The 13,325-nt window shown below is 47.1% G+C and overlaps 1 protein-coding gene across 4 annotated transcripts in view; it reads right to left on the reverse strand.

Moving 5' to 3' along the window:
• The window catches only part of SEMA5B (semaphorin 5B), a 125,946-nt gene that overhangs the window by 18,406 nt on the left and 94,215 nt on the right, over window positions 1-13,325 (reverse strand). For all 4 annotated transcript variants that reach the window (XM_057503302.1, XM_057503299.1, XM_057503298.1 and 1 more), the window contains 3 exons: window positions 10,419-10,464; window positions 959-1,021; window positions 496-594 (listed from right to left, as the gene is read on the reverse strand). In XM_057503302.1, coding sequence (XP_057359285.1) covers window positions 496-594; window positions 959-1,021; window positions 10,419-10,464 — 208 coding nt within the window. The remainder of the gene's footprint in view (window positions 1-495; window positions 595-958; window positions 1,022-10,418; window positions 10,465-13,325) is intronic.

Here is a 13,325-nt window from a genome sequence, read left to right on the forward strand (position 1 = left end):
ACTGCCTGTTCTTTCCACCACAGAGTTTTACCTCCTGGGCCCCCATCTCCCTCCCCATCAGGCCTTCTCCTCACGGCCCTCCCCACAGGCTCCCTGAGGGAGCTGCCATCACGGAGGTGGGGAGCTTGTATCGGAAGCTTCATCTGCCTCTGGCCCTGTCCCCACACCCTCCCCACAACCCGTTAGGACTCTACAGTAAGGCTGACTCATACAGTACAGGAGGGATACTTGGTTCAATTTGAATTTTAGATGAACAATGAGTAATTTCTTAGTATAAGTATGTCCCAAATCTTGCACAGGACATACTTTTGCTAAAATACCATTTGTTGTTTACCTGAAATTCAATCAGATTGGTTATCCTTTTTTGTTTTTGTCTTTGGGTTTTGTTTGGTTTTGTTTTTTGCTGAATTTGGCAGCTCTGCTCCAAGGCTGTGTGCTTGTGTGAGATAACCTCTTGGGGCCCCTTCTGTCTGCCCCCCAGTGAGCGGCCCCCACCTGTCTACTGGAGCACACCGGGGAAAAGGCATTGGTCCCACACAGGAACACTTTCCGGCCGGCGACAATCAGGACTCGCACGTAGTTCTGACACTCCTCCTGAAGCATGGGAAAGCGAGAGAGGGACAATCTCGCCAGATGCAGTGCTGGGGGTCTTTCCTTCACACCACTGCACCACACACATTCAGAGCATCGCCCTCTGCCCCAGATCCCCCCTGCTCCAAAGTTCAGGTTGCACCTGCGGACATCCCTCCCCACAATCCCTCCCTCCCCTACCGTCTCTCCACATCACTGCCCACTCAGATGTTTGGGGCTGCATCCTCACCTGCACCAGGAGCCCCATGCACCCTGGCTGCACCTCTCATACAGGCGGCCTCAAGCCCACATGGTGCCCTTCCTTCCTGGAAACCACAAGCCTCCTGTCCACTCCAAGCCAGGCCCCTGGACCACCAAGGCCACATACCTCAGTCTTCCCTTTGCTTTGGCAGGAGCGGCGCGTGTCCTCGTTGGAGGCCCACTCTGTGGCCTGTGGGAGGAGCACACGGACATCACAAGGCTGTGCCACTCACTGCCGGGGCAGGCAGCAGCCAGGGGCTGCAGTGGGCAGGAAGCTGGGGAGGGTCAACGACAGCCCTCAGGGTACACGTTCCTCTCACTGCACCCACGCGGTCCCGGAAGGCTGCCACATCACCTTACCCAGAGACCTTTAAGGAATGGGTGCCCCTCAGATCCAGCAAAGGCTATGTGTTTTTCCTCTTTATCCCATTGTCTCAATCTCAAGGACGTAGGACTTCTCTTTCTTAATTTCTACCCCCTCCTTCCAACTCTGTGCTGTCTGCTTCCCTGTAGCATCACTCATGCTCTATTGTCAGGTATACAGCTTCCACCCAGGGACCCAGAGGATCCCGTGTTCCAAGTGCCCACGGCATTAGGAGAGGGCTATTCCCACCTAGGATGGCCTCTTCCCCTGCATCTCTTCTGCCTTTACTCTCTGACATCCCTCCCAGCCTCTGAAGAGCAGCTGGAGGGAGGAATAATATCCTTCATGTCCAGGCAATATCAACAGCCCTGGTGTGTGGCACATTACATATTTATGGGCCACATGGTAAACATGAACTGCCTACCTGTTGTGGGAGAGGAAGCCCCAAGCAAGCGTCTCTCCCATCCAAACGGGAAAAAAATCCCCACCTGCTTTTAATTTCTAACAAAGCTCCTAGCCACAATGTCACTGCTGCAGAACTCCAGGGGCTGGGGTGTGGGAGGGAACGCGGGGTGCAAGGAGAGGAAGCAACAGGCTGCTCTCTGCATTCCCCAGGCTGGCTGCCTTGGGGGGCAGGGGAGTGCTGACTTGCACAGACCCTGGATTCAGAAGCTGGCTGACAAGTTTGGTCAAGCCTCCATCAGACCTACGAGCAGGCTGGGCTCTACTTGCCGGCCCAGGCCTGGAGCTCAGGTCTTTGCTTCCAGGCCTCACAGAGGGCAAATAACCCCTGGCATCTGGCCACAGAGCCACAGGGTTCATCTGGTCAGGAACGTTGGAGCCACTGTCATAGCCAGGACCCCATCAGCTCTGGGGCTGAGCCTCCTGTGAGAGGAGAGAGGGACATACAACAAGCAACTTCAGGGCCTCAGGGGCAGAAAAGAGCAATGACCCACACACACTATGGATGTCTGGGCCTAAAGCTTTGGACAGTGGGTGGCTGCAAGGGCTACTGTGAGGACAAAGGGGCCTTTGGGTCCCTGAGCACGGGGGCACTTTGAAGAAGTCAGTCTTGTTCTAAGGGGGTTGGAATCCCATTGGATGGGGACAAAGCTGTGCGATTAAAAGGTGTTAGGCAAAGTTACACTGAACTGAACCCTGGATCAGGCACTGTGCCAGAGACTTTATACACCTCTCTCTTTGATCCTCACCACAGCCAGTGAAACATCAGCCTTTTGCTCATTTTATAGGTGAATAAAATGAAGCTCAGAAAGGTTGAGCAATTTGCCCAAGGTCACAAAGCTAGTAATCAACAAACCCCAGGTGTAAACCCAGACCACTGACGCCAGAGCTAAGCTGTTCCTTCTCGTAGCCTGTCACGGTGAATAGATTTCTGAAACCAAAAGTTAGAACATATGGCTGAAAAGCATATGTGTATTTATAATGATAACAGCATGGAACAGGCTTGTTTGTGTCATTTTATTTATTTTTATTTTATTTTTAAAATTATTTTTATAAAAGTAATTATGCACGGAGTTGAAAAAGATAAATAGTATGAAAAAACTTCTTAAAAAACCTCCAGCAACTCACTCCTCCCACAACCCACACAATTTCCCAAAGACAGCTTCTTCCAATTCTTTTAGCTGTTTCTTTCTGTGTGTTTTTTGTTCAATTTCTGAAGAATACTTATGCCTGTCTTCACCTTCTGACGTCCTGTTATGGAGGTGAGGATTTTTCCCATGAGATCTATCCCATCCTCCCATCCCAAAGCAAAAGTACGTTCCTCCTGTCCCTACCCTCCCATTATAATTATGTAATATTAATTATTTAATGTTTTTGCTATTTTAGGCAAAGTTACACTAAGTGTAAAAATTAAGTAAAATAATTTCTTACTATTTTAAGTTAAAATCAACATTGGTATTATTATGAATATGTAAAAATTCTTCACTCCTGCCAACCAGTACCCCAGATTTCACTGAATGTAAGACACCATCAATTGTAATATGAACCACTAGGGAAGACAACATGCGGTCAAACTCCTTTATTACTTAAATTTTTAATGTAAACTTACAGAAAGTGCTTTTATTTTGACATATATTTTTTATCATATACCAATTTTGTGCATACAAAAAAGAAAAATGTCAGCAAAACTAGTTAGTATTTTTAAACCTTCAAATTCAGAGTTCACCTCTTTGGAATCACTTTTCAGTTATCAGTGTTTGTTTCCTGTTGTGTTGTTTGTTTGCTTGCTTGTTTCAGAGTATCCTTTTTTTGAACCACTCCAGGTTTCAGTGATGCAGCAATTTCACAGGGTGCTCCACTCTGGTTTCCAGAGTATTCCTCCAAGCTATTGACCCCATTCTGCAAGTTTGGATGCTGGCACCTTCTTGATCTTGCCAGAAGGTCTCTGCAGGTTTTCAGACAAACCAGGACTCAGATTCCTTCTTTATATGATCCTAAAATGGTTTGTGGACTGTAATGTTAATGTTGTCACATAAGAAATACCAGGAAAAATGACCAAGTTCACACCTGAGCCAGCAATGGCAACTCCACCAGGATAGCAGCCTGGACAACAGACAGTAAGATGCCTTCAACAGAATGATGTGGCCTAATTTCAGACTCATTAAAATGTGAAGACCTGTGCAACTGAAAATCACTGAAATATGCCTGTTCTAATGAGCTTTCCTTTCTTGGCCAGCTTCTTGGTTTTCCTGGACTAATTGTCTTGATTTTCTTCATTTGCTTGTTTTGTAATGTACTTATCATTAATTTTTCCCAAATGCCCAACAGGTGCTACAAATCCCTCTCAGCATCACCTGCTAACTTTGTACACACAAATGGTCAGATAATCTGTTCCCATCTTCTTCCACCTGCCCCAATCTCTAGCCTCTTTGCCCCAGCAGGGACTGGTTTCTCTTGAGGCCTCCTGCTTGGCTAATTAAACTGGAGCTTACCTTCTTTCCTCTCCTGTTTGCTGAATCCCATGTTACCCACTTCCTTGATTTTACTAGCTTATTTTGATGGAACACATCCTCAGTATCTTCCTAAGAAAAGGAACATGGTAGAGCAATTTAAAAAAATTCTTGCATGCTCCATTCATTCTGTCTTCACACTTGATTGATAGTTTTGATATAGAATTCTAGGTTGAAAATCATTTTCACTGAGAATTTTAAAGGCATTTCTTCCTCCATTGTCTTCTAGATTCCAGTGTTGCTATGGAGAAGTCTGATGTAATTCTTATTCCCCATATTTTGTAGTGACCATTGTCTTTTTTTTTCTTTCTTTAGGCTCAAAAATGTTTTAGCATCATCTCTTTAATAACACTGTCCTCATTTCACACTGATATGCCTGAATGCAGGTCTGTTTCAGGAACTCATTCAGCCCTTTCAATGTGAAGATTCATCCTCTGTTTTGGCAAATGCTCTTATGTTGTTTCTTCCTCAATCTCTTCCTCACCTTCTCCTCTGTTCTCTCTTTTGTAGCTCTTATTAATCCAATCAACTGTTGGCCCCTGTGCATTGATCCCCTGTGCAGTTTTCTGTTATTTCTCTCCTGTTTTTCATTTCTTGTTTTTTTATTGGTGTCCTAATTTCTGGGAAATTTTTCTTCCACTTTATCTTCTAGTTCTTTCATTCAATTTTTATTTCCTCAATCACATTTTTAATGTCCATGTTTTTAATTTATTATTTTGTAAACAAAATATATTTTTATATCTCAGAAGATTCTAATTGGTTTTTTTCCTAAGTACTTTTTTTACATGTTTTCTTGTACTTAATTCATTGTTCTTGTTTCTTAAAGCTTCTGTCATTCTGTGTGCTTCTTTGTCTTGATCTTTTTCTTTTAGTTTAGAGGCTCTTGTCAAATGTCTGGTGATTTTTGGCTATTTGTTAAAATTTTAAAATAAATCACTAATCATTTCCCACTGAAAGGAACCAAAGCCTCTTAAAGAAATGGCTGTTTCCAGGCTTGTGGTTCGGAAATGTACAAGGTGAGCCTGGAACATGTCCTCACACCAAACAGCAAGGGTGCAATCAAAGAAGACCAGGGTTATCATGTAGAAGAACCCAGGTGTCAACTTGAAACAGCGTCCCACTTGCAAAAGATGGGATAGTTATGAATGATAACTGCAATGGATTGAACACATCAATAATGTTTAAAGCCATGAGACTATAATAATAAAAATAAAAGAATAAAATTAGTTGATCATGATTGATAGATAGTAGCAGACCAGCTCATTATTTGAAAACTGGTAAATAAAGACAGAGTATCAAATATTTATCCTGCATTTTCTATAGGACTGTATCATTGGATAACCAATAATAAATGAGGAGAAGTTTGTCTTTGTAGTAGTCCAGCTAACATTACAACACCTAAAGAATTAATGCATTTGGGAAACAATTATCAATGGCTGTTAACACACACACACACACACACACACACACACACACACACACACACACACACAGAAAACCAGGTATTATGTACCTCCTTAAAAAATAATACAATAACACCTATGAAGCAATCTTGCTGGAATTAAGACTGAATAAATTCTTTCGATCTAATTAGAGGAACATGTTAAGTTATACCACTTAGATTGCAATCAGCAAAGTCCAGACTGTGGGAAACGCTACAGGAAAAATGATCAAGTTTCTTCAATAAATAAATTGCACAAAGAAAGAAAAAGGAGCTTGCTGTAGCCCCATACCCCATTAAGTGTCTTTCACCTTTCTTGCAGTCTCCAAATTTGGAGCCTCACCAGTTGGGTCTTTAAAGGGTCTTAGTATCTCTTTGGGAGGGATAAAATGGGGGAAGAGGTTGTTGTGTGGGATGGGACAGGAGACCTGGGTTCCAACCTCTCAAATCAGACAATTTCAACTATTTCCCCTTTTAGCCTTGTACCTCATCATCACATTCCACAATACCCAACACCCCAATTTCTGAGCCTTTCTGGGGAGTTGGCTTGCTTCTGTGCCATATCTTTCTTTCGTCAAAAAGAAAACCACAGGCCCAAAATGGACTTATGCTAGGCCAAGTCACCAAATGGTGGGCTTAATACCTCACCTAAATGCAGTTGCAACACCCGCCCCCCTGACCTGCCCCTAAAAATGTCATCTTAGTCAGTCAGGAATTTTCTGGTCAGCACCAATGAAATAATCTGTCACATGGGCTGACTGCATCTCCCAAAAGACAAGGTCATCTGCATGATAAGAACCCCTGCTCTTCCCTCTGAAGGAAAGTGACCTGGCCTGAAACAATCCTTTTTTTTTTTTCACTGCTAATAACTTCTTGTCTCATCCTCCTTCCTATAAACAACTTCCATTTGTACAACTCCTCAGAGCATCACTCTACTTGCTAAATACATGAATTGCTTAATAGAGTCAATTAAATCTTCAAATTTCTCAGTTAAATTTTGTGGCTTTTCTAACACTCTATAAGCTGTTCTGCTCTGCTAAATAGGTTATGATTGCTCCATCAACTTTCCATCTCCCCAGAAGGCATTTAATCTCTTCTCCACTGATGTCTCTTGCTCTCTCTGTCACTGTGGAGTCATAGCTCGAAAAGTTTTTCACTATCCTTTTAGTGGAGTTTCATAAGGAGGGGAGATAGACCTGTATTATCAATCTGCCACACATAATGGTTCACACTAGGACTGTCCTAGAAATTCCAGGATGGTAACCTCTAGTTACAGGTAACTGCATGGTTTTCTGCTATGGGAGAGGGCAGGTGAGACAGCCAGGAACTGGTAATCCTGTAGACTCAGCAATCCCCAGACACCAGAGACAATGGCTGAACATTAAAATATCTTCTGAGCAGTAAGTCCACCAGCAAGGAGTTTAGGCTTTAAACAACTCTAGAGCTGCCAGACAAGCTTGGAGAATGTGGTGATGACCGGAAGGAAGCTCAGAATCAGCAGCACGGCCTGCCCAGACCCAGACAAAGCCCCGTGTGTGTCCTGATGCGTATGTGCAGAACAGGCCTCGTTTCTGTGCTGGCAGGACATCTGGCTGCCCAAGATCATAAATCCATTGCAATTCGGCCTCCAGCCACATTATCTCCTGGCACTGCTCTGGCAATGGTTGCTCATGAGCTCTGATTTGCCAAATCCAAGTTAGTTCATCACATGGCAGCCCCCTGACACTGTTGACATCCGCCATCTTTTCTTTCCCCAAACCCATTTATTAAGTGATACTGATAAATAGCCATCACAGGCGAGCTGATTTGATTTCCCCCACCCTGTGCAAGCATGTGTGTACACACACACACACACACACACACATACCCTACCGCTACATTTCCCTCCCTTTATTTCCTGGAAAGCTGAGAAGGGGTTGGGGGTGGAGGAGCTCAATTTTCCTTTGGGAGTACTAGTTTACCCAAATTGTTTACTAGGGTTTAGGTACTTACAAGTCCTTTTAATGAGCACTGGTTTGCATAAACTGTTTGCATCTAGATTATTCTTTAAGGGATGTTAATTATTTAAACTATTGATAAAGCATCAGTTTAAAGTTTGGTTGACCCATTCCCTGGGGCTAGTGGCAGGATCAGTTGGCTGTAATGGAGACTGCAGCAGTGTGTATCCCAGGCAGTATGCAGAGTGAGGGAAGCTGGGCTGGGGGCCCGGGCCCCGCCTCCTCCATCCTCAAATATTGCAGCTCCTGTTTAGCATTTGGTTGCTGTGAGCCACTGATCGCAGATGCTGTGGACTGAAAGCTTATACACCCCAGCGACAGCAGTAGAGGGCGCTTGTTGAAGTTGAGCTTTTATAATAAAAAGTCAGGGCTTTCTCCCCAGGCTGGAAGACAGACCAGGTAACTAGAGGCAGAGGTCTGCCCCGAGCCTAGTGGAGGGAATGCTGGGCAGCTCACTCCAGCTCGTCTCCCGTTCTCTCCTTTGTGGCCAGATGGTACCACCTGGGGTTGTGGATATTAAAATGTTATTTATTTTTCTCCATAGTTCTATCACAGAGAATTCAGTCTGAACTCCTGAGACCAAGCCTGAAGAGACAATCTGGGAAGGTGTAAAACCAATTCCTGGTGTGCTTATGGCTGGTGTGCATGGCTCTTCAGAGAACCCCCTGAAGCTGCGTCCAGCCCCAGCGTGAGTTACGGAGCTGGCATAAGATATCATCCCATGGCTGAGACCAGATCAGCATGGAGCGGATGAACCAAAAGCCAGGCCTCATCAAGCCAGAGTCCAAACATCTGATTAGGTATGGGACTGGGACCTGGGTGCAGCTGTCGGGGACACCTGGGGAAGCCCAGCCCCCTGGGCAGCATCTACAGAAAAGGCTTTCTTGGCAGCCTAGAGCAGTGGCTCCTCAATCTGGCTGCACATTGGCATCACGCAGCAGTTTTAAATATCCCTGTGCTTTGCTGCGCCCCAGACAGATTAAGTCATTATCTCTGAGGGTAGGACCCAGATATCAGTGTTTTCAAAGCTAGCTTGGGGATTCTAGCGGACAACCAAGGGGCAACCACTGCTCGCTTCAGACCAGCTCCATTCCCACTCTGTTTCATGTTGCCCAGCTGGACAAGCAGAAACCTAGATGGCACCCCTCTACTCAAAGCCTTTGCTAAGCTGTCCGGGGCTGCCAGCTTCCCTCGTTCCAGGGGTCCCCTTCACACAGAACACAGGGCTCCTGGGTGCTCCCTGGGGCTGTGTGATGCTGTGACCCTATGTGACTCTCCCGCCTGCAGGTCTCTTCCTGTCTTCTCTCCATCCCATTCCACTGCCTTAGTTCCATTCCCCCATCACTCGCCCAGACGATGGCAGCTGCCTCTGCATCAGCTCCACTGCTAATCCATTCTCGGCACCAGAACTGTTCACGCCGCTTCAGTGCTCAGAACACTTCCGTGAGCCCCCATCGTCTTCAAAATAAAACATGGCCCCTCTCCTCAGCAGTGAGGACCCTCTGTGAATGGCCTCTCTGTCTGATTCCCCTTTGAATGTCAAATGCCTAGTACCATGCCCAGGACTGGACCTGGCCTTTAGTAGGCAGGAGTCTGCCCAAGCCTAGTGGAGCCTATAATGTTTATTGGGTGGGTGGGTGGATGGATGGGCAGGTTGGCTGGTAAGGGTGCAGACAGAAGGACAGGTGGGTCAATAAATGGATGAATTGCATTTCCTTTCAATTTGCCCTAGGTCCTCCTGGACCTCCTTTTGATGGTTAGGCCTTTTCTGCTCCCCCATACCTCCCCTCTGGCAACCAGCTGCAGTAGCCCCTGGGGGTGAAGACCCAGGTACAGCTAGAAGAAACCAGACCAGAATGTCACCACAGTTCTCCAAGGCCTCCCTTTCCCCAACTGCCCTTTGCAGTGAAATCCTATACCTAACAGCCCAGCGCCTGACTGCCTCCTCATACCGCTGTGTAGTTAGGCTGTATGCATCACTGACCAACTTCCCCTGGCTCTACTGTGAGCCCTGCAGGTCAGAGATTCTGCTTGTCTCACGGCCCATCTGCCCCCAGCTCAGTTCTGACGCGTAAGTGCTCAATAAACGCTTGACCACTGAGCAGCCAGCAAGCCTCTAGACATGAGAACTGAGGCTTTCTCTGCACTGAAGAAGAGACGGCCTTCCTTTCTCTAGATTGTTCAGCCTCTACAGAGATGGTTTGGCATCTGTTTCGCAATCTGGGATAAATGTTCTGGATCAAAGAGTCCCATTAAAATGCCTGCCGGAGCACTTAGGGAATTATGCCTGGGAGTCCTGATTGGCAGCAGATAATAAATCAGTCACTGCTCAGTGAAAACACTGAGTTAGAATGGCATCACTCAGGCCAGGCTGAGGAAGGGGCCAGGGACACCTTTTCCCTTGAGGCCTAAACTCAGAGACCCTCCTGGATTCAGAACGACCAACCGTCCCAGGGTGCCCTGTACTCTCCCACTTTTAACATTGAAAGTTCTGCATCCTGGGACCCCTCAGTCCCGAGCAACCAGGGACAGTTGGACACCCTCCCCCTGCTCTCTCTCTCCCACAGCAGTTCCTCTGACAGCGCAGGAGCCCCATGTGTGCCTCCATGTTTACGTGGCCTCATCCCACTTCCAGTCACCTTCCCGGCAGTCAGCTCGGTAGCCAGTGTGACTCACAGGCAGAGAAAAGAGCACGGGGCTCGTGTTTTCAACCATCAGGACTGAATCGTGCATCTTGCTCCTTGTGTAGCCCTGGCCTCAGCTCCCAGATTCAGGGAATTACAGAGAAGGGAAAGGAAGAGAAACACATGTACCTGAAGGAGGGAGACATTGGCAAGGCTGAGTCTGAAGAGATAATTCCTGTGAAAACAGAAACAGAAATTTTAAGTCATGCTGATTCTGCTGACAGGTCTCAGATGCTTCCTGGCTCCTGCCTCATGGGGTGAGAGGACTGGGTGCTGACTGCAGAGGGTCTCATGATGGGCTGACCCTCATTAGCTCATTTAATCTTCACAGCAACCCTGGGACTGGAGAGAGAAAATGCTGTTTTACAGATGAGGAAGCAAGCTGGGTAAATGGCCCAAGTCAGAGGGATAGTAAGTGAAGGAGTTGGAATTAAACCTGAGGCGTGTCCACTCCCAGCACCCACACTGTTGCTGCTCCCCGGCCATCCTGGCAGGCCCAGGGAGGACATCCACACATAGCTCTGCAGCCACGGGGCCTATCTCTGTTAACCCTAAAGCCTCAAGGGAGCTCTCACAGAGACCCAGACAGGCCATCTTTCTCCTCTCACCTTCCACCCTGACCCACTCCTGTCCCCACAGGCTGCCATCACTCCCGGCTCCACACCTTGGTCCCTTGCTTCCTTGTCCTACCTGCTTCCTTGTCTCCTGCCGGGTGTTCCTGCAATCAGTGACTCTGGCTCTGACCTTTCTGTGAGCACCTTCCTGAACCACCCTGTCTCCTCCTGGCCAAACTGTCTCCTCCACCACCTCATGACTCCTCTCCATGGCAGTCCAGCCTGCCCAGGGCTGCCAGACTCAAATACCTCAGACACCGTTCTGATCATATCAGCCCACTGCTCTAAAACCTTAACTAAGGACACATCTGTCCACACAAAAGTCTGCATATGGATGTTTACTGCAGCTTTATTCATAACTGCCCAAACTTGAGCCAACCAAGAGGTCCTTTAACAGGTGAGTGGATGAACTGTGGCCCATCTAGACAATAGGACATTATTCCACGCTAAAAAGAAATGAGCAATTGAGACATGAAAGGACATGGAAGAAACTTAAATGTATATAACGGAATGAAAGAAGCCAGTCTGAAAAGGCTACTTAATCTATGATTCCAATAGGTGACATTCTGGAAAAGGCAAAATTGTGGAGACAGTGAAAGGATCAGTGGTTGCCAGGGGCTCAGGGGGAGGAGGGGACAAGTAGGTGGAGCACAGTAGATTGTTAGGGCAGTGAGAATAGTCTTTAGGACACCATAATGATGGTTACAGGCCATTACACATTCGTCCAAACCCATAGGAGGTGTTCGACCAAGGGACCATCATATAAACTCTGGGCTCTGGGTGATAACAATGTGTCAGTGTAGGCCCTTTAATTGCCACAAATGTACCACTTTGGTGGGGATGGTGATGCGGGGGAGGCAACGTCCATGTGGGGATAGGAGGCATATGGGAAACCTCCATACCTTCCCATTAAGTTTGCTGTGAACCTAAAACTGCTCTAAAAAAAAATAGTCTTAATTTTTAAAAATAAAACCTTAAATAATGATGAGGATACCACTACTACTACTATTAGCTCCCTGTTGAGCACCCACGGTGTCAGGCACTGCTGAAGTGGCTTTGCCTTGACTCTGGGATGGACTTGGAGGGTGGCAGAACCCCTGGTTGGAGGGCCACACAAAAGGGATTGCAGATCACAGAGAAGACCCTACGGCAGGAGCACGGCAGCGCAGCTACTTGCTGGGGGCCTTCTGAGCCCAGCGTCTGCATCTGTAACATGGAGAAACTAATGTCTATTGTCCTTATTTCACAGGGCCGCAGAGAAGGGGAATGGTGTGGTGCATGTTAGAAGTCTTTATTAATGTCAAGCAGATGTAAAGTCTTGGTTTTCTCTAAAAATGTTCTTGTTTTCCTTCTTACATCTTTCGGCCACTCCTCTTTTGGTTCCTGAAGTTTTCAGGCATAATTGCTTTAGAAAGCTCTGGCCTGCGTCAGCTGTGCTGAGGAGAGAACTGAGGGGAAAGGCTGCAGACGGGCCAAGAAGAGGAGGAGGCCAGCCGGACGCATCCAGGGGCCTGAAGGAGACACCTCAGGCTGAGGACTTCTCTCCCCAGCTCTGGCTCCAGGCCCAGGCCCTACTTAGTTTCTTTGCTGCCCTGGGGGCCTGGGTGGGGCCTAGGGTGGCCTTGGCTCCAGGCCTCTGCTGTCCCTCCCCAGACCTTTTCCCTGCAGAGCTTCCACACCCCCTCCTCCTGGCCCAGGGACAGATGGGCCCCGGCTTGTGCCTCTGCCCCAGTTGTCTGCTCAGGTAGTGCAGGCATCTGCTCACAGCTTTAAAAAATTAGGGGAAACATTGCATCACTTTATTCATTTTTTATCCCATCAAAAATCATTCATCACAACATTGCAGTCTGCTCTTCTGGGAGATGAGAACAGAGAGAAATCTCTGTAGCCTGACCCGCCCTAAGTCCCTTATGGAGTAAGGCAGGGTATAAATGAATAAAAAATTTCCCTAGTCTGAATTCCAGAGGCCCAGGGGGTCAGAAAAAAGGGGAAGAATGTCTGGCAGAAGAGGAGGAAGGAAAGTGATCTAGAGAAAAGGGGAGAAGAAAGAAGCTGAGGACCCACTTCATTTGCTGTAAGGAGTGCAAGGGACCAAGTCCAAGACCAGTTTTGCCCCTGCTTTCTGAGGGCATAGCTGGGCTTAAGGACCCAGGAAAAGGTATGCCTCCACCCATGTGCGGGAAGCCCCAGAGTGGATCAGGAAAAGCAACCTGCCCACAGGCAGGAGATTTCATGCTTCTGAGCTTTGGTTTCCTGGTCCATACGCTGGGGATAATCACAGAACCCATCTCCTGGGCTTTTTGCAAAGACTGGATGGTTTATTGCATGACTGATTTATTATATGTTTTAGATGCTTTACTACATATATGCCACATAAAACAGCCCTTGACACATAGCAGGTGCAGAATGAATGACAGTTTTC

The sequence above is a fragment of the Manis pentadactyla genome, chromosome 1 (genome assembly GCF_030020395.1).
Source record: "Manis pentadactyla isolate mManPen7 chromosome 1, mManPen7.hap1, whole genome shotgun sequence".
Lineage (NCBI taxonomy): Eukaryota > Metazoa > Chordata > Mammalia > Pholidota > Manidae > Manis > Manis pentadactyla.